This window comes from Onychomys torridus, chromosome 2, assembly GCF_903995425.1.
Source record: "Onychomys torridus chromosome 2, mOncTor1.1, whole genome shotgun sequence".
Classification (NCBI taxonomy): Eukaryota; Metazoa; Chordata; class Mammalia; order Rodentia; family Cricetidae; genus Onychomys; species Onychomys torridus.
The window spans coordinates 146,649,441-146,670,348 of NC_050444.1; the positions used below are offsets into that span (position 1 = coordinate 146,649,441).

At 43.6% G+C, this 20,908-nt stretch overlaps 1 protein-coding gene across 2 annotated transcripts in view; it reads left to right on the top strand.

Annotated features, from left to right (window-relative positions):
• Wasf2 (WASP family member 2) overlaps window positions 1-20,908 on the top strand; it is a 64,408-nt gene that overhangs the window by 29,498 nt on the left and 14,002 nt on the right. Inside the window, exons 1-2 of one of the 2 annotated variants that reach the window (XM_036180056.1) lie at window positions 13,216-13,417; window positions 14,742-14,914. In XM_036180056.1, the coding sequence (XP_036035949.1) occupies window positions 14,785-14,914 (130 nt within the window). In that variant the 5' untranslated portion in view covers window positions 13,216-13,417; window positions 14,742-14,784. Of the gene's footprint in view, window positions 1-13,215; window positions 13,418-14,741; window positions 14,915-20,908 lie in introns of those variants that run through there. The other variant, XM_036180055.1, reaches the window with a different exon arrangement.

Here is a 20,908-nt window from a genome sequence, read left to right on the forward strand (position 1 = left end):
CTGAGCAGCTGGCTAAAATTGGGTGCAGAGAGGGAAAAAGCAGTGTGTTATTCTCATTAACACTACTTTCGTTCTAGGGCAACTGTGTCAGGAAACTTTCTTGTGCTAGCATGCAATCTGATTTTTAAGGGAGAAGGTGGTAGTCTGGGGCTGGGACACATATTCTACAGTGAGAAACTGGAACATATTTATCTGGCTGTGTGTTATATATATTTTGTGAGGAGTTAGTAGTGTGTTAGGGGAGGACATGAACTTCGAGTACACATGGACCTGGTTTTCTTTTTCTTTTTTCTTTTTTGGTTTTTCAAGACAAGGTTTCTCTGTGTAGCCCTGGCTGTCCTGGAACTTGCTCTGTAGACCAGGCTGGCCTCCAACTCAGAGATATGCTTGCCTCTGCCTCCCAAGTGCTGGGATTAAAGGCGTGTGCCACCACCACCTGGTAAACCTGGGATTCTTTTTTTGTTCTATTGTTTTTGTTTTTAGCCCAGACTGGCTGAAAGCTCCAGATCCTCCTGCCTGCAACTCTCCATACTGGGATTATGAGACCCTGACCTGAAGTCCAAAAAAGCAAGAAAAGGAAAAGAAAAAAAAAGTCTAATAAATACATAGCATATTTTATAGATTTAACACATTTTTATTGTCCAAACTCTATATACTAGGCATGTACTCCTATAATCCCAGCAGCTAGGTGACTGATTAAGGAGGATTGTAATGAGTTCATAGCTAGCAAAATTCTCTCCTAAACAAGCAAACAAAAAACCCAAAAACCCATCCTAATAGAAACAGACACTACAGAGTGTAAGCATCTTGAACCTACCTTCTGCTGTGTTTAGTGTGCATACTGTAACCCCAGTACTAAATAAGCCGAGTTGTAGGGCCCTGGGCTCCAGGTCAGACAGGGCTAAATCAAGAGACTTTGTGTAAAAGTAAAAGGGAGAGCCCATTCTTGCCTCCAGTTAGCTGTCAGATTTAGAGATGTTTTGTTTTTCAGTCGCAATACTCACAATTACAGTATATGTTCATGACTATATCACACTCCTAAGTTCTTTTTACCAGTGCCTTGTTATGACTAAAGCATTGCAGAACTAGAATGGAAACGATTCTTGGCTTAAACAGGAAGCACAGGCCTATGGTACTGAGAAAAGGGAAATAAAGATGGACCCTGATCATTCTGTAAATTCAGCTGCATTTTCTGAACCATGAAGCAGGGTGAGAGATCTGAAGCAAAACAGAGTTTTGCTGTACTAAAGAGACAGTGACTGCAGTTTAAGGGAAGTTAAGGTGACTGGGAGACATGCACAAAAACTGTTAGAACAATCTTTTTTGTTTCTTTGGGGTTTTTTGTTTGTTTGTTTGTTTTTGTTTTTGTTTTTTAAGATAGGGCTGGCTGTACTAGAACTTGTTCTGTAGACCAGGCTGGCCTCAAACCAAGAGATCCAGCTCTGCCTCCCGGGTGCTGGGATTAAAGGAGTCCCACCCAGCTCGAACTATCTTTGTAGGGTTCACTTGAGACTTTGCTGACCACATATGCTTATGTAAGACCAGATGGTGAAGTAGTGACCAGGAAGCTATGAACTAAATTGTTCCTAGACATGGAGTTCTATCAGCCAGTGTACAGTCCGTGTGACCTACTGAGGGCATGAAATGGAGTTCCCAGAAGGGCCATATCTTAGTATTGGGGGTAAAATGTCTTGAAAGACTACCCTAGTCTTGCCCTAACCAAATTGAAAGACAGTCTTCAAAATAAAAACTTAATTGGCTAACAGGACAAAGGCCAACACCCTGAAAAGGAAGACTGCCATGTTGGGTTCCCAGCATTGAAAAATCAGTGTCCAGCATCCAACCAAAGTTGTGCAGGGGCTGGACCTATGGCTGTTCTTCTAGAGGTTCAGGTTCAATACCTAAGACCCACATGGCGACTCACAGCCACTGTAACTCCAACTCCAGGGTGTCTGGCAGCCTCTTCTGGCCTCCTTGAGCACCTGACACAAATGTGCACAGACACACATTGCAAGCACTCAAATTTAAAAAAATATACACAAAATAAACATGTCTTAAAAAGAAGTTACAATGCACACATTTGTAGAAAATGGGTGAAACTGTAGGTTATCATGTTAAGTCAATTCAGAAAGACAGGTCTTATTTTCTCTTATATGTAGAATATAGATTTAAAGAGAGAGGGGGGGGGAAGTTCAATTGGTAGAAAGTTTGCCTAGCATACATGAGGCCCTGGTTTCAATTCTCAGCATTTTTTAAAAGATTTATTATTTATTTATTTATTATACAGTGTTCTTTCTGCCTGTGCGCCAGAAGAGGGTGACAGATCTTATTACGGATGGTTGTGAGCCACCATGTGGTTGCTAGGAATTGAACTCAGGACCTCTGGAAGAACAGCCAGTGCTCTTAACCACTGAGCCATCTCGCCAGCCCCAATTCTCAGCATTCTTAAGCTATGCAAGTTCAATGCCAGCCTGGGATAAATGAGACAAAATTAAAGTTAAAAAAAATGAATGAGATATGAAAATACAAGGAGACCAGGGGACGGGGAAAGGAAAAGATACTGACACATGATACATATTTATGAAAATGTTATAATGAAACCCATTCTTTTGTGAAATGGATACATGCTACTTAAAAATTATATAGCATTCAAAAAGATACCATCTGTAACTAGAAGAAGTAAAAAAAAAAAAAATCAGCTAGTAGAAATAGACTCAGAGCAGTGTGTGGTGGCACACACCTTTAATCCCACACTCAGGAGGCAGAGGCAGGCAGATCTCAAGGGTTTGAGGCCAGCCTGGGCTACAGAGTGAGATCCAGGACTCAGACAGAGATGGTTTAGCACGATGGCACAAGATTGTAATCCCAGCTACACAGGAGGCTGAGGCAGGAGGATGGGAAGTTCAAAGCCTACCTAGGTTTTAGAGCAAACCTAAGGCCAATCTGAGCAACTCTGCATTATAAAAAATTAAGCAACTGCTTCATTATAAAAAATTAAGCTGCTGGGCGGTGGTAACGCATACCTTTAATCCCAGCACTCGGGAGGCAGAGGCAAGTGGATCTCTGTGAGTTCGAGGCCAGCCTGGTCTACAAAGCGAGTTCCAGGAAAGGTGCAAAGCTACACAGAGAAACCCTGTCTCGAAAAAAGAAAAAAAAAAAAAATTAAGCCAAGCAGGTAGTGTATGCCTTTAAGTCTAGCACTTGAGAGGCAGAGACTGGCAGATCTCTATGAATTTGAGGCCAGGCTTGTCTAAATAGGGGATTCTAGGACAGCCAGGGCTGTTAAACAAGACCCTGTCTTAAAACAAACAAAAATCAAATTAAAAAGTAACAAGAAGGCTAGGTATATAATTTAGTGGTTGTGCCCTTGCGTGGAGTGCAAATATCCCTAGGTTCAATCCCCAGTACCATCAAGAGAAACACACTGGACAAATGATAAATTAGCAGATAACAGTATTAAGACAGCCGCTATTAATCCCAGCACTTGGGAGGTACAGGCAGGAAGATCAGGAGTTTAAAGTCATCTTTAGTTACATAGGGAGTTCAAGGCCACCCTGAGTCACAGAAACCTTGTATCAAAAACTCCAAACCTATAATTTTTTATGTCGATGGGTGTTGTGCTTGCATGTGCATGCCTGGTGCCCTTGGAGGCTAGAACAGGGCATTGGATTTCCTGTCATTGGAATTACAGATGGGTATGAAATACCATGTGGGTGCTGGCAACCAAACCTGGATCCTCTGCAAGAACAGTAAGTGCTCTTAACCACTGAGCCATCTCTCCAGCCACAGAAGTTAACTATACTTACACTGCCATTGTTACTCCGATTCACTATTGCTGTCATTTCAGTGACCTAGTCTGTGTCATACACTCTGCTTTCTTTTTGAAAGGTTCTCATTGTGTAGTCCTGGCTGCCCTGGAACTCTCTGTGGAGACTTGTGTAGTCTTGGCTGGCCTGGAATTCTCTGTGGAGACTTGGCTGGCTGAAAACTCACAGAAATCTGCCTGATTCTGCCTTCTGAGTGTGAGGATCAAAGGCATGCACCACCCCATCTGACTATAAATGTGTGCGTGTGTGCTCTTGAGTTTATATTCTTGTGGGGAGGTACATGTGCACTTGTGTGCATGTAGAGGCCAAAGGACAACCTCAAGAATGCTGTCCTTGTTTGAGACATGATCTCTCTTTGCTTGGAGCTCACCATTAGGCTAGAGCGGCTGGCCAGTTAGTCCCGGGGATCCTCCTGTCTCCACTTCCTGTCACTGGGCTATCACTGGGGTGCAGGCTGCGCTGTCACACCTGGCTGCCATGTGAGTGCTGGGGAACTGAGCTCTCGCCTCAGCCCTGCATCATGCATTGGATATCTTGATTTCATTTTTCTTCACAACAGTCTTAGAGAATACTAATTTGTCAGGTTAGGAAAGAGATTAAGAGGTTAGCCAAAGCTAAAGTGTGGTGATGGAGTGAATCCACTACATGCACACACATGTGTTTTGCAGCTTTGCCCCAGTGCTTAATAGGTTTTGGTTACTTCCTAGTAAACTGAGGCAGAAAAGTCTTTATAAATTTCCTCTGCTATAATTCCTGTTTTGAGTGGTGACTAGACCCTATGAGGGAAGTAGATGTGCAGCTGCCCTTTGCTGACTTAGTCACTTGCTGGCAGCTTAGCTGTTTGTGACAGAGGAGTATGTGACACTTTTCCAGGAATGAATTCTTGTTGCAGCTGGCAGAATAGAATCGTTGATACGGACTTGCATGGCAGTGTGCTCCGTAATCCTGCTTCCTGTTGCTCAGCTGTAGCTGTGATTGCTAGGTCTCTCCCCTCTCTCCTGGTGTACAGTCCCATCTCTGCTGCATCTGCTTGCTCCATGATCACACGGTGTGTTTGTGTGTCACCCTGAGCTGTCAGCAAATCATTTGACTGAGTTCCCCATCTTGTCATTGCCCTGTGGCCTTCTTTCCCGTGGCCTTTCTCAACTGTTAGAGTGGCCACTTTTTTGGCTGTCCATTTCCAGAGAGGGAGCAGTTACTGCACGAAGGAGACAGTGGGTAGGATGAGCTGAGACTCTGCCTGATGGGCAGGCAGGTCAGCTCTGATGGTCCCCTTCCCTCCATTTTCACATGCCTCTACATCTGACCTGCCAGTGGCCCCAGACTCTACTCAGAGCTGCTTGCATGAGCCAAGGCAGAAAGGGGTTCGATTTTAGTACCATCCTCTCTGTCCCTGAAGTAGGGAAGTGAGACGGGGTGAGAGCCCTGTACAAACACTACCTGTGGACTGGAGACATATGAACAAGACCCTGGGTTCGATCCCCAGCACCATACAAACCAGACACGGAATTTGCGAGTGGAGGCGGGAGGATTAGAAGTTCAGGGTCATCCTCAATCCTATCTCCCCAGTGCTGAGTGTAGGTGTGTGTGTAGGGAGACTCAGATCCTCATGCTTGCTCTTTGACTGACTAAGCTGTCTCCCCGCCCTTGATTAGGACACTTTGATACATGCAGGTAATGTATTTGATCATATTCACCCTCCCTGTGCCCTTTCTTATTTCTCCCCACTTGAATTGATTGCCTTCCTATTTCTAATTCGTCCTCCACTACTTCAGTGTCTTACTTTTTTTTTTTTAAATGAAGCATGATGTTGAATTCCTTTAATCCCAGCACTCAGAAGGCAGAGGCAGGAGGATCTCTGTGAGTTTGAGGCCAGCCTGGTCTATAGAGTGAGATCCAGGAGAGGCGCCAAAGCTACACAGAGAAACCCTGTCTCAAACCAAAACCAACCAACCAAACGAATGAAAAAACCCCAAACAAACAACAACAAAAACCCAAAAAGGGGGCTGGGGATTTAGCTCAGTGGTAGACCGCTTGCTAGCAATGCCCTGGGTTCGATCCTCAGCTCCAAAAAAAAAAAAAAGGTGCCAATATAGGTGATTAGTAGCTTTAAGTATTTCAGACCATACTATTTGGCAATGTGGATATTACTGGAAATTAACATTAAGTTAGGAAAGTAAATGAACTTTGTAACTGAAAATAATTTTGGCATTCAAGTGGCTCTTAAAAAGGAATTGGGCCAAAATGAGGATATGAGAAATGCTCTATGGTTAAAACTTTTTGCAATTAAAAACTAAAAATATGCCGGGCGGTGGTGGAGCACACCTGCAATCCCAGCACTCGGGAGGCAGAGGCAGGTGGATCTCTGTGAGTTCGAGGCCAGCCTGGTCTACAGAGCTAGTCCAGGACAGGCTCCAAAGCTACAGAGAAACCCCGTCTCAAAATCAAAAAATAAAAAAGAATAAAAGAAGTGAAGAGAAAGAAATGTTTATTTTTCCAGAGCTGAGAGAGAATACAAGCCTCCATTCCATATAGCATCTCTTGAGTTTTTTTGTTGGTTTGGTTTGATCTGGTTCTTGGTTTTTTTTTTTGTTTTTTTCTTTTTTTTCCAATCAGAGTTTCTCTGTAGCTTTGGAGCTTGTCCTGGAACTTGCTCCTGAGTGCTGGAATTAAAGGTGTGTGCCGCCGCTGCCGCCACTTGCCCCCCCCCCCCCCCTTTTTTAAGAGTACACTACAGCTAAACTAACTAGACAAAGTAAAATTTTATTTCTAATTTTCAGTCATCATTAGATTAAGAACTGGGATCCAGGTTTCTAACTCATAATTTAGTGCATTATCTTTTGGGATACCAGGTAGATCCTGTTATCCTGAAAATAATCTAATTTTGGTTACTTACGGGGAAATTTTCCAGAAGAAATTAATTTTGAAGAAGAAGATCATCCTCGATTTTAGTTTTCCGAGCAGAGCTGTGACTAAAGCAGACTAAGGTGAAGGTGAAAGGTGGACTGGCCCTAAGATTATAGAAAGTTTTGGGAGGGTTTACAGAGTGCTCACGAGTATGACACTGAAACTTAGAAGTTGTTTCCTAGGTCTTGTCTCAGAGCCAAGTGGAAACCGGAAGCGTCTTTATGCTCACTGCATAGAGGCTAGAGGCCATTCCTTTATCGAGCTGGAAAGTCTTAGTTTTAGCTCTCAAGCTCTCCGGTTTGGTTTTTGTAGTCATGTTTTCTCTGTCCTGCCGACTCTGTTGGACATTGTTTCAGTGACCTAACCTGACTTGTCGGTAATGCCTTGTGTTTGGAAAGAGTGGTTGGTTGTATTTGTCAGTTCAGCCTCGCCCTGTGTTTCAACAGGAAGTGGGTGTGTGCTTAAGCCTTTGAGAAAGCTTCCTTGTCCTTGTATGATAGTGAAGACTGCTGTATTCAAGTTGTGCTTTTAAGAGTGAGTGTGTGTGTGTGTATGCGAATGTGCGTGCACACGAATGCAATTACAGAATCACCTCATGTGGGTGCTGGGACTCAAACTTGGGTCTTTTGGAAGAGCAGTGAATGCTCTTAACCACCAAGCCATCTCTCCAGCCCACTGTGATACTTTAGATGTTTTATTGTACCAGCTTAGACTGTTGTCTACCAGTCAGATGATGGTTTGATTTTTTTTCAGTGAACATTGGTTTTTGGAGGGGAAGGTATTGAAGTAGGTATTGATCTTAGGTCTTAGGTAGTCAAGGATGGCCTTGAATTCTTACCTCCACCTTCTGAGTACTGAGAGTACAGGCCTGTGCCCACAGCTGATAAAACATATTGAATATGATTGAACAGATTTAAACTTTTTTTTTTTTTTTTTTGGTTTTTCGAGATAGGGTTTCTCTGTAGCTTTGGAGCCTGTCCTGGACTAGCTCTGTAGACCAGGCTGGCCTCGAACTCACAGAGATCCACCTGCCTCTGCCTCCTGAGTGCTGGGATTACAGGCGTGCTCCACCACCGCCCAACAGATTAAAACATTTTAAACAAGGAAATTTGCCTTTTGCAAGAGGAAGCTACCACATCAACATCTTGTTTGTCCCCTTTTAAAGCACTATTAACTGTGGACAGTGGGAAAAGTTGAAGTGAAAGCAGAAGTCCTAACTGCCTTGATACAGCATCCCCATGGGTTCCTGTCCCCTGTGCTGTGATCGGTACTAAGGGCTGTTTCGAAGAGGAACTGCCTTGAGAAGCCTTTTCCTGGTGATGGCTAAGGTTGTGCCTCAAAACTGTAGTTGGTAGGTGTTGTCAGTGACCTTGGCTGGCCCTCAAATGCAACATTGTTTGTTTGTTTATCATAACAGCCCAAAATGACTATCACTGCCTGTAGGGCAGTCGGTAATTAGCTGGGCTTCAGAGTATGGACTATAGATTGTTGCTTCCTATTCCTCTCACACGAACATTCCTTCACCCCAGACCTCTGCATCTCCCACAACTACCCAATGATGTTGACAACAGAACTGTGGAAGTTTAGAAAGCGGAGCTGGACTTTTCCCTGACCAAATGTGATATGTAAATGTTCCATGCTAATCTCTAGTGTGCACACTTGAGGAGTCTTGTCGTTTGAGGGAGATCTGGAAGACCCTCTCATCCAGCTTCACTTTCAAAATATAAATCCCATCATGGTGTCAGTGTCCAGGCTGCTTGGTACACTGCCAGTCCTGGCTAGGAAGGGATGGATGTGTGAGATTTTTTTTTTTATTTATGTTTGGACTTATTCCCCTAAGCTGAAAACTGCTAGGGGATATATGAGGATAGCTTCTAGATCTGTCCTGGATATTTGGAATTGGCCCAGAGATACTTTTTTCTTTTGAACTTCTTCAGGTATTACATTATTCTCTCAGATTGGTCTGGGACCCTCCTAGAGTATAAATAACTTAACCCCAGTATTCTCTCTGGAGTATTTTTTGAGTCAATTGTGAATCTCATAGTTTTGGTGACTGACAAAATCTCGACTCATTTTACCGTGTGTGTAGAGCATGTGGCTGTTGACCAGGTAAGGGAGTTGTAACAGCTTAGAAGCAAATCCAGAAGTGTTAGAAGTCAGAGACCTGTGAGGAGACAGGGTCTCGCTGTCCAGCCCTGGCAGGCCTAGTCCATCTTGCTACATTTGCCCAGGTTGGCAAACTTGAGCTCTCAGTGATCTTTGCTGCCTCAGTCTCCTCCGGAAACAGGTATGTACATGTCTGGCCTTGACAGTTTCTCAAAGATCATTTAGCTTAGTTCTTTTATTTTGTAGTTGAGGAGGAGACTGAAACCTACAGAATTACAGCTTTTTGGGGGGTGGTTTTTTTGTTTGTTTGGTTTTTGTTTTTGTTTTGGTGTTGTTCGTGGTGGTGATTAGACCTAGGGCCTTAGGTACATGCTAAGCAAGTGCTTTAACATTTTACCACTGGAAAGATGGCTCAGTGGTTAAGGGCATCTGGCCTGCTCTTCCAGAGGTCTGAATTCAATTCCCAGCAACCACATGGTGGCTCACAACCATCCATAATGAGATCTGGTGCTCTCTTCTGGCCTGAATGCATACATGCAGGCACAACACTGTATATAAATAAATCTTCAAAAACAAAAAAACATTTTATCACCGACCTATAGCCCCAGCACACATCTTTGAGAGCTTCTTTGGAGCTTCTAGCAAGGGAGTGCAGCTAAAACAGTCCTGGGGCTTATCTCTGGATAGGAGAAAGCATACAGCATGAGGGACAGGCATGAGGCTGTGAAGGAGTAAGAGGACACTTGCCTAGCCAGCCTGATCATCAAGATCACCCTGGCAATCAGTGGGGAGATGTCTCAGCCAGACCGCCCTCACATCCTGTATCCTTGATTTAGATGGATGTAGATGTTATCCAGTTTGACCTCTTGGTCCCCTTTCCTCTGCCTCTTTTGTATAGCTGGGGATGAACCCAAGGCCTTACACATATTATTTTTTTTAATTGAAAAAATTTTATGTGTATGGGGGTTTTGTGTGCTTGTATGTCTGTGCACCTCCTTTGTGCCTGGTGCCCTTCGAGGACAGAAGAGAGTGTTAGTTCCCTTGGAACTGGAGTTACAGATGGTTAGTAACTGCGATATGTGTGCTGGAAATTCAACTTAAGTCCTCTGGAAGAGCAGCTAGTGCTTTTAACTGCTGAACCATCTCTCCAGCCCCTAAGTTTTTATTTTTAATTATATATGGGGGTGTAGGTGGGTGTGTGCATATGTGTATGTGTGCATATGGATGCCCATGAAGTCTAGAAAAGGGTGTTAGATCTCCTGGATCTGGAGTTGCAGGTAGTTGTGAACTACCTGATGTGGATGCTGGGAACAATTCAGATCTCCTTCAGAACAGTATATGCTTTCAACCTCTGAGCCATCTCTCTAGCCTAGCCTTGTGCATATTATCCCAAGCCCCTCCCAGTTTCTTCCCATAGTCTAGGAATTCCTCCCTCAGCATGCCTGACAGCTGGTCATCTGAAGGCTGAGAAGATCATAATTTTATCTAAAGAGAACCCATTCTGCTATAGAGCAGCTCTAGTTATAAAGAACTGGATAAATTGAAATTTACATTTCCGTAACTTTTATATTTTTGACAGTTCTAGTTCATTTTCTATGTAACAGCTCTCAAGATAAGACTGTCTCAAGTCCCCAGATTAGCAGACACTGCTATATCCTGTTTCTTTCAAGGAGTATATGGCTGAAGGGCTGGAGAGGGCTCCATGGGTAAGTGCTCTTGCTGTTCAGGCATAAGGACCTAAGTTCAGATATCCAGCACCCATGTAAAAAAGCTAGGGTATGTTCATGCATGCCTGTAACCCCAGCAATGTGGGGTAGAGACAGGATCCTGGGGTGCTCACTGTCTCCAGGAAACAAACAATAGAGGAGGATACCTGATGTCTGTAAGGATACCTAATGTCTGTGTGTATACCTGCACACTCACTTGTGCATCGCACACACACCTCCCCAATAAAGAAAAATTAACATATGACTGGAAAAGACATTTACCATTAAAAACAGGGCATTTTACTCTTTTCCTGTATTTAGAACTTTAACCTTTTTTTAAAAAAATGATGTTGGGGATCAAACCCAGGGTGTGTTGTATGCTAGCCAAGTGTCCCACCTCTGAGCTGTGTCTCCAGCCCTCACATCTTTTTCTTGACTAAGAACTACTTTTTGGGTTCTCCTTATTTTGTTTATATTTCTCTCTAGCACAGCCTTTTAGGTTTGAGTGACACCTTTTCTAAAGGAGCATCCATGTTATCACTCTGCTACTGTAGCTGTACCGAACAGTACAGAAAGAGCACTGTTAACAGGTGCTGCTGATGGGCTAGACTCAGTCCTGGAACCCTTCTGGTTTCTCGGTTCCTAAGTGCTAGCTGGAATGTGCTGGGTCTCCAAGTCTACTCTCTCCTGAACCTGTGAAGTTTCTCAGTTCATCTTCTACCTCCAACCTTCTGCCCCGTGTAACCTTTGTCCTTGTATTGGAATGATCTGTCTAGAATGTGAATTAGACCCTTCATTTCAGTGGTTCATCAACAGCCAGTGTTCTCCCAATGCCCCACTAAAGTAGTACTTCTGATGGTGGAGGATCCTTCCTCCTAACTAGAGTTCCGTGAGAGAATGAAAGCCTAATGCCACTGGGCACCTGTTGTGTGTGAGATATTAACTTCTCCAGGGCATCTACAGTGGCACTCCTTATGTACAGTCTTGAAGAAAATTGAGAAAGCAGCCGCTCTAATCGTTTCCTTTGTTCTGTGGTTCAGATGAGGAGCGCAGTTGGGAAAGACTGGAGGGGAGAGAGCTGTGTTTCGGGAGGTCTAAGAGGATAGCTAGGGGCAGCTTCAGGGAAAACCCATCAAATTCATTGAAGTCTAGGGTTTCATCTTTAAATTTTTATGTGAATGCTGCATTCAACTATGTAATATGCCCATGGTTTAAAGTTTTTTAAATATTTATCAATGAATAGAATTCATTCAGCAGGAAGATTTGCCTAGGATCTGTGGAACTACAAATAACTGTCCCTTTGCTTAAGCACTATAGAGGGAATTTTAGTATCTGTAGGAAAATTGTTGAGGATCACAATTATGAGATGTCAGAGTCAAGAGACCAACCCAAGTATGTCCTGACTCCAAAACCCATGTATTTTCTAAAGGCTGAAGTCTGTTTACCATTTCTAAGTTTATTGTCATTCAAATGTAGGATTTTTTTTCTTTTGTAAAATTACTAGTGTGGTTCGGGTTATGCATAATTTCATACTTCTTGTACAGAAAACAACCAATCCTTGATTATCTAAAAGAAAAATGAGCAGTTGGTACAGGTAGTTCCATATAGTAGAGAATGTTTTCTCTTTTTAATGTCTTTGAAAAATGCCCTCCATGCCCCCAGATTTATTTTATTTTTATTTTATGTGTGTGGGTGATATGCCTGCATGTGTGTCTGTACACTCTGTGAGTACAGTGCTCTCAAAGGCCAAAAGAGAGCATCAGATCCCTTGGAACTAGAGTTAGATAGTTGTGAATAACTGTGTGGGTATTGGGATTAGAACCAGGTCCTCTGGAAGAGCAGCCAGTGCTCTTGACTGCTGAGTCTTATCTCCAGCACACACACCAAAAAATGTTTTTGATTTTTGTTTTTGTTTGTTTGTTTGTTTTGAAACAGAGTCTATGCAGCCTTGCTTGTCCTGGAATTTGTTTCTTTTTTTTTTTTTTTCCTTTGAGACAGGTTTTCTCTGTAGCTTTGGAGCCTGTCCTGGACTAGCTCTGTAGACTAGGCTGGCCTTGAACTCACAGAGATCCCCCTGCCTCTGCCTCCTGAGTGCTGGGATTAAAGGTGTGCACCACCACTGCATAAGCGCTTGTAGCCATGGTGCCACTATCTCTCCAGCCCCAGAAGTTGTTCTTTGCAGCATGTGGATCCTGGGGATTGAATTTAGGTTATCATGTTTGGCAGGAACATACTTACTCACTAAGCCATCTCACTGGCCCAGCATTCTTCTCTTTTTAACCTCCCACCTCCTTTCTTGTTCTAGATTCTTTTTACCATGATCTAGAGTCATTAATGTGTTATTAAGTGTAAGTGTGCATCTTTGTACCTGATAACATTTGCTGTAAGTAAAAGACGGAATGAGTTAAACTGGAAAGTCTGGAGTTCGGGTAAAAAAACCTTAATAGAGATATGGAATGGAAGTCATTTCCTAAGACAGTGGACAAGTATTCAGGAAACACCTCTGTACCCCAAAGATAGGCACAGCTGCCACACAGTGACCATTAGGGAGGTTCAAAGTTAGAAGCAAACAGCTGGTTCTTTTAGTTCCTAGGCTGTTGCTGTTGGTGACAGGAAATCTTGGTCCCCAGGCTGCTGGCTTCCTGTTTTATTTTTACTTGTAGCAGATCAGAATGTCCATAACAAGGAGCAGCCTGTTCCAAAGGGTCCCACTGCCTCTCTGTGTGTTTGTTAGTTTGGGGGTTTTCTTTTGTTTTGGTAAAACAGTATGGTGGTTTGCTTTTAATCTCTGCAGTGATTAGCTTGCCGTAAGTAAGCATTTTGTATTCACAAGCTACTGTCTGGTGATGAGCTGGTGTTTTAGGATTTGATGTGAGTAAACCTGATTCCTCCTCTTCTTCCTTCTCTTCTTCTTAGGAATTTATAGTTGAGTTTCTGTAGTTGCCTCTGTGCCTTTTAATTTGATGTGAATTTATCATTTTCCCTAGCACAAAGCTGTTAAGACAGTTTAGATTTCTTTATATTTTCCTAAGATATGAAAACAAGACCTGTCCATTGTGACTTGACTGCTCCGATCATAACCATTTTCTCCTTAAATTAGAAATGTAGGAATTTGGTAATCTAAATCTAAAATAATAGCTCCATGTGAGCCTGAAGTGCTGGCATGTTGGGTGCAATCTGGGGAAAGGGCTCAGTCACCAGAATGAGAAACAGTAATGGGAAAACTTGTGCGTCTGTTCCAGACACACGCTGCAGGTCTTGGCCCAGGTGTATAGAATTCAGTAGAGGAACATTGGGTGGAAGAGAGGGCCAGGGAGTCTTAAAACACAGTTGGCTCAGCATCCTGTTTGACATATTGAACATGTAAATTTGTCCTTGATTTTCCTTCGTTCTGTCAATTTACAGACTAAATTTTGGTAGTGTTTATAAATCCTGGCATCTAGTATTCAGTTGTACATTAACAGTCATCCAGGAAGACCTAGAGAAGTTGTATACAGAGGCTTAGCCATGGAATTACTGTTGGCAGCTGATTTCATTGTGAAGATTATCAGATGAAGGCAAAGCTGCCTTTGCTTTTTGCTTTTTCCTTGAGAAAAAGAACTCGTGTAGTTCAGTCTGGCCTTGGACTCTAGCTGAGAATGTCTGTGAACTTTTCATACTCCTGCTTCTTATGCCACCCAAATGCTGTGGTTACAGGTGTGTACCCCTATGTTAAGTTTAATGCCATGTTGGGGTGGGGGCTCAACCTAAGATCTCATGAATGCTAGGCAAGTACCATATCAGCTAGGCTGCATCCCTAGCCACAGAGGGATGTTTTTGAACCTTGTAACTGGTGACCTAGAATCTGATCTGTATTGGTTGTGGATACCCCAAGGATAGGATCTGTACCACTGTACTATGCCCGCTCTTTTCTTACCATGCCTCCTTGCCCGGAGGACTCGTATTGGTTAGACTCTTACTAGTTTTCGATGCCTCCATGAAGTCACCAGTTCAGAACTTCTAAACTTAGAGCAGGACTCTTTAGTAAACCTCAAAAAGTGGGATGCTTGAACTAGAAGGTAGGTCAGGGAGTACAGAACAAATAAACTGTTTCAGATCAGAGCATCCCCAGAAAGGAAGAGGAGAAGACTCACAGCCCATTGAGTGTGTCTGGAATCTGTGGTTGAGCACTGCTTTCCTGTTATTTCTTTTTTAGGTTGTTTTTCATCATTGAGAACATTGCCTGAAGCAGGTCCACCATGCCGTTAGTAACCAGGAACATCGAGCCAAGGCACCTGTGCCGTCAGACGTTGCCTAGCGATACAAGCGAGCTGGAATGCAGGACCAACATCACCCTGGCAAATGTCATCCGACAGCTGGGCAGCCTGAGTGAGTGTCTTGGAGAGCCTGTGCTTTGCCCTCAGGGGTCGTTGGTGCTCTTTATTTAGTTCTCCTCTCCTCCATGCTCCTGTTTCTCCTCTTCCGCCTTCCCTAGGTAACGTGGAAATACATCCCTGCCCTCCCCGAAGCAGGGCTCTGGTTGTGGTTCATCTCCTCCCTCTACCCTCTCTTCATCCACCACCACCCTCCACCTGCTTCACAAAGAAGCTGAGGGAAGGTGGCAGGAAGGAAGGACTGCAGCAGAAACTGCAGATGCAGTGACAGAGCAGAATTCTCGGTGGGAGGTGGGAGGTTCAGAGCAGTGTCTGGGGTCAGGAATGCTCCTGTAATTAGATGAGCTGTTCCATGTAGCCTGACTTTGCTGAAGCTCACATGTGCCAGTAGTCTATCTACCCAACATCCCACCGTGATCTTCCCAAAGGGAAGTAAAGCAAGCATGCACTCACAGAGATTCTGGCTGACATGTCTACCCTGGTACACATTTAATTGTACTGCAAGCCCCCAGGTCCAAGAGCAGGGTACAAATTACTTCTGCAGTCTCTGGAGTATTAGGAGTTTTGCAAGCTGTGTGAACACACGGTGACGCAATGGTAGCTGGAGCCATTCTTCTCTAGGAGGAAGACAGGAGTTAGGCCAGTCTGTTCTGGAGTCGAGGGAAATCCAGATATTTATATATAATTCTTCAATTGGCTAAATTAATGAGACCGCCGTGGGTGGGGTATTTGCATGTGGTTTGGATTCCATTCTGAATCAAGCTGATGTTTTCTTGAAGCGGAGATATGGGAGAGGCAGATGCTTGGACTAGCCCTGCATTTGTCTAGTGCTACCCCAGCTCCCATAAGCACCTCTGTTGAAATGCCACTTTAGTGATCTTCCTTAGAAAAGGCATTTCATGTGAATTATTTCCAGCACTCACTGCTCTTAGTGAAGGCAGGGGAATATCAGAAAGCCTGTATTCCCCTAGGTAGTGATAGGCTCTACCTTTAAAGTAGGAGCCTGAGGAGACACAGCTCTGTGACTAGATGATGTATGGAGTCTGAGACTCCTAAGCCCCTAGCACAGCTCCTGTCTCAGTTGATCCAGGGCTTAGTGAACCCTGGCTGGGCATCGTGGAGAATGAGCCCATGACCAGTGTCTGTCTTCACAGACGCCACTGGCAGCAGCAGCAGCAGCAGAACAGCACAGGGAAGTGCAGACCTCGCTGTTTCCTGCCTTCTCCTAGGCCTGAGGACAGCCAGCTGCTGCTGCTGCTGCTGCTGCTGCTCAGCAGGAGTCCTGCCCTCTCAGGTGTTCTCCAGCAGTGCTGAAGGCTGTTGTGGACTTCCCCACCTTTGATCAGACCACTCACTCTTATCTTGAAGCTCATCTGAAGGCCAGCCAGGGTCAGCTTTTACCTAAGGAAACAAGAGTTCATCACATTAGGGTGCTAACTGACCCTCTATTCATCCAGTGAACATGGATTGGATATATTTTATATGCTTGATGCTGTGAAGATACAGAAATAAGAAGAGATGGCCCCTGACCTCCAGGATCTTATAATCTACCAAAAGAGATACGAGGAAATAGTTTTGAGGGGAGAGTGGAGAGAGGGGAGCTCATATTTGCTGATGGTGTTTTATGCCAGTTTTCAATGAGATGTTGATGTAATTTCATTTAATATTCTACAAGCTAGGAAGTTGTCTTCCCATTTTTCAGATAAGCAAATGAAAGCTCAGAGACATGAAATAACTTTCCTAAAGAGAAGCCAGTAGGACTCAAGGCGCTCCTCTGTTACTCATTTTTGTATTTACTTACTTTATCCTAAGGCTCATGTTAAGCACACGCTCTACCTCAGAGTTACATCCCCAGCCCCAAAAGTGAATATTTAAACTTAGCTAAGAGTTATTTGTTCTGTCACTAATTCTATCCCTACCAGTAGTATCCTAGTTAGGGTCTTTGTTGATTTAACCTAAAATATTTTTAATTAAATTGAATTAATTAACAACTTATTTTTTGAGCTTATGTAGCTTGGTCCAGCTTCCCATTTGTGACCTGCCTGCCTCAGCTCCTGAGTGCAAGCATTTCAGACGCCATGTGAAGTCTCAGGTGAACAATTGCCCAGCCTCCCCTGGCCTCTTTCAGTGTAGATCTGTCCTGTAACCAACAGTGGTGTGCCTAAAACATACATCTCACCTTTCCTTTCTGTAATTCGGAGTTTTGAAATTTTTTATTTTGAGACAGGGTGTCGTGATATAGCTCAAGCTGGCTTGGAACTCACTGTGTGGCACAGGCTGGCCTTCAGCCTCCCAAATGTTGGAGCACATTCCTGGTTCTGGTTTGGAATTTTGTTTGTTTGTTAGTAGGCAAGGTTTCCTGTACTTCAGGTTGTCCTTCATCTAGATGTGTAGCCAAGGATAACCTTATACTCCAGATCTTTCTGCCTTCACCTCCTAAGTGCCAAGACTAGAAGCATACCACCAAGCCCAACCTAGCCTTGGGATTTTTCAAAAGTTGTCCATTAATTTGTAAACAAATTTTTTCCTGCTCGTCTTTCTCCTGTTCCTCTCCTACCACTGAGCTGTATCCATACATAGCTCTTTTATTTTTACTTTTTTTTTTTTTTTTGAGGCAGGGTCTTGCTAAGTTGCCCAGGCTGACCTTGGCCTCAGTCTCCCAAATAGCTAGGATTATAGGTGTGTGCCACTGGCCCAGCTTAATAAATGTTTGAAAAGAACATTTTTTTTTTTAAATCTCCTTTTGCTCCTCACGATGGAATAATGTAAATTCTTTGGCCTGGTGTAAAGGCCTCTTCAAGCCTTGTCTTCCTTTCTACTGTTCTGTATCCATCTTCTCTAATCTTACACTATTCTAATAAAAAGTCTGTTCCAGGGGAGAAGGGAGGACCAGTGCGAGGTAAAGGTGGTTGCTGCCAAGCCCAGCAGCCTGAGTCTGGTCCCTGGAGCCTTCATGGTAGGAGGAGAGAACCAACTCTCAAAGGTCATCTTGTGAACTCCAAGGGCAAGAATTCCCTGCTTTTGTCTCCTAGTGCTGGGGTTAAAGGCGTGTACCACCATGCCTGGCTTCTAGACCATCTTCTTTGATACTCCTACCACGGTTGCCGTCAGTGTGGTATTGGCCCCCACCCGAGTACTAGATGCCCTTGCTCATACGCACAATAGTTTCAGCTCAGGGATGACTGGACATACTTATTACATAACTGTATTATTGCATATCCCATAATACAAATTATCTGTTTCTTTTATTACTAAATTACTCTTTCTTTCTTTCTTTCTTTCTTTCTTTCTTTCTTTCTTTCTTTCTTTCTTTCCTTCTTTCTTTCCTTCCTTCCTTCCTTCCTTCCTTCCTTCCTTCTTTCTTTCTTTCTTTCTTTCTTTCTTTCTTTCTTTCTTTCTTTCTTTCGTTCGTTCGTTTTTCGAGACAGGGTTTCTCATTCACATTTCCACTCAGAGGAGATGAACCATTTAAAAAAGGAGTTTGACCTGTTTATGCTTAACGTTTTAAGTGACGAATTTGCTAAGAGGCAGTTGGGAGAACCACCTGAAGACTATTCTGAAAATTTTGGTAAAAGGAATGTCCTGATGGATATTGGGTCTGTCTAGGTCATGTCTGAATGAGAAATTCACCTTTGGACTTGGCACTTTTCTTTTGATTACTTAAATTTATTTATTTTTAATTTTATTTTATGTGTACATGTGGTTTGCCTGCATGTTTATGTATGCACTGTGTGTGTGTGATGTCAGTGGAGGCCAGCAGAGGACATCACATTCTCTGGGACTGGAATTACAGATTGGTTGTTATCCTCCATGTGTGTGATAGGGATTAAACCTGAGTCTTCTCGGGGCTGGAGGAGGGAGGAGAGGGCATCTGTGGTTTGCATATAAAATGAACAGAAAAAAATTTTTTTTGGTTTTTCGAGACAGGGTTTCCCTATGTAGCTTTGTGCCTTTCCTGGAACTCACTTGGTAGCCCAGGCTGGCCTCAACTCACAGAGATCCTGCCTCTGCCTCCTGAGTGCTGGGAGAAGTTTTCTTAATAATAATAATAAAAAAACAACAACAACAACAAAACAACCTGGGTCTTCTAGAAGAGCAGCCAGGACTTTAACCTTTGAGCATCTCTCCAGCTCTTTCCTACTTATTTACATGGAGACAGTCTAATGTAGCCCCAGCTGGCCTCAAACTCATCATATAGCCCAAGGATGATCTTGAATTTCCAATCCTCCCACCTTCATCTCCTAATTGAAGTAATACCAGCATATACCATATGATGCAATGTTGGAAATCAAACCAACCCAAGGCTCTGCATGCTGGACAAGTACTCTACCAACACAACTAAATCTCTGGCTCTGACTCTATCCTATTGAAATGTCATACTTCGGTTTCCAAAATTACAGTCATTTTTTACATTTGAATAATAGAAACAATCAAATCACTGATTAGAATTATATCTCAAAGTTTTTCTAAATGGGGGCCAGAGAGGTGGTTAAGGGCACTAACTGCTCAATTCCTAGTACCCACATGTCACCTAACAACTTGTAACTCCAAGATCTGACCCCCTTACACAGACACATGCAGGCAAAACACCAATGCAAATAAAATAAATAAATTTAAAAATAAAAGTTCCTCAGGGGCTAGCGAGATGGCTCAGCGGTTAAGAGCACTGGCTTCTCTTTCTGAGTTCAAGCCCCAGTACCTATATGGTGGCTCACAGCCACCTATAATGAGTTCTGGTGTCCTCTTCTGGCCTGCGGGCATATATGCAGACAGAACACTGTATACATAATAAATAAATAAATTTAAAACAAAAGCTCCTCTAAGGATGACTATGACCGCCAGTTTATGTCTCCTGCTGCCCTTTACTGCTGGCTACGCCATGTGAGTGAGAGCACTGTCTTTTGAGATTAAACTGAACATCATCATTCTGAATTGAGGTTGGGGTTCCCCTAAGCCTAGAACTTAGGGTATTTAATAGTCACACTTGGTTTTGATTTTGCTTTTGTCACAGGGTCTTGCTGTGGTTCTTGGGTTTCACTGGCACTCATGGGTTCAAGTGATCCTACCCCTCAGCCTGGCAGCCTCCTGAGTAACTCAGAGAGGAGTCCATGCTGGCTTAGATAGTGAACTCTTAAGAGTGAAGTTGTGACTGAGCAATGTAAGAAAGAAGTTCATTTTAACAGCTTGTTTAATCTTTCTAGTAACTCGGTGAGGAGGATAGAATCACAATCCCCAGTTCACAGGTGAGACTAAATTTGAGAGATTTTGACTTCCTATGAAGCACACAGGGGCTGGAGAGATGGCTTGGCTGTTAGGAGTATTTGTTGCACTCAGATCTGGCGGTATACTCTTAAATCTCAGCACCCCAAAGCTGAGGCGGGTGGGTCCTTGTGAGTTTGAGGCCAGCCAAGGCTACATAGTGAGACCCTGTTTCAAAAAACAGAAGAACCAACGAAGTAGAACACTTGTAGTTCTGTCTTTGTTTTTACTTTTCCAGGCAGGGTTTCTCTCTGTAGCTGTCCTGGAACTCACTCTGGAGACCAGGCTGGTCTTGAGTTCACAGAGATCCGCCTGCCTCTGCCTCCCGAGCGCTAGGGCTAAGGGTGTGTGCCACCACTGCCTGGCCAACACTTGCAGTTCCTACTGAAAACCAGTTTGGTTCCCTGCACCCACATGCTGGCTCACAACCTCCTGTAGCTCCAGTTCCAAGGGGTCTGGCCCCCTCAGCTGGCCTCTGTGGGCACCCACATGCACATGTGCATGCTAACACGCAGAAACGCACACACATAAATAAAAATAAATATTACAGGTTGGAGAGGTGGCTCAGCGGCTAAGAGAACTGGCTGAACTTCCATAGGTCCTGAGTTCAATTCCCAGCAACCACATGGTGGCTCACAACCATCTACAACAGTGGGACCTGATGCCCTCTTTTGCCTGAAAGTTGTACATACAGATAGAGCACTCATGTACATGAATTAAATAAATCTTT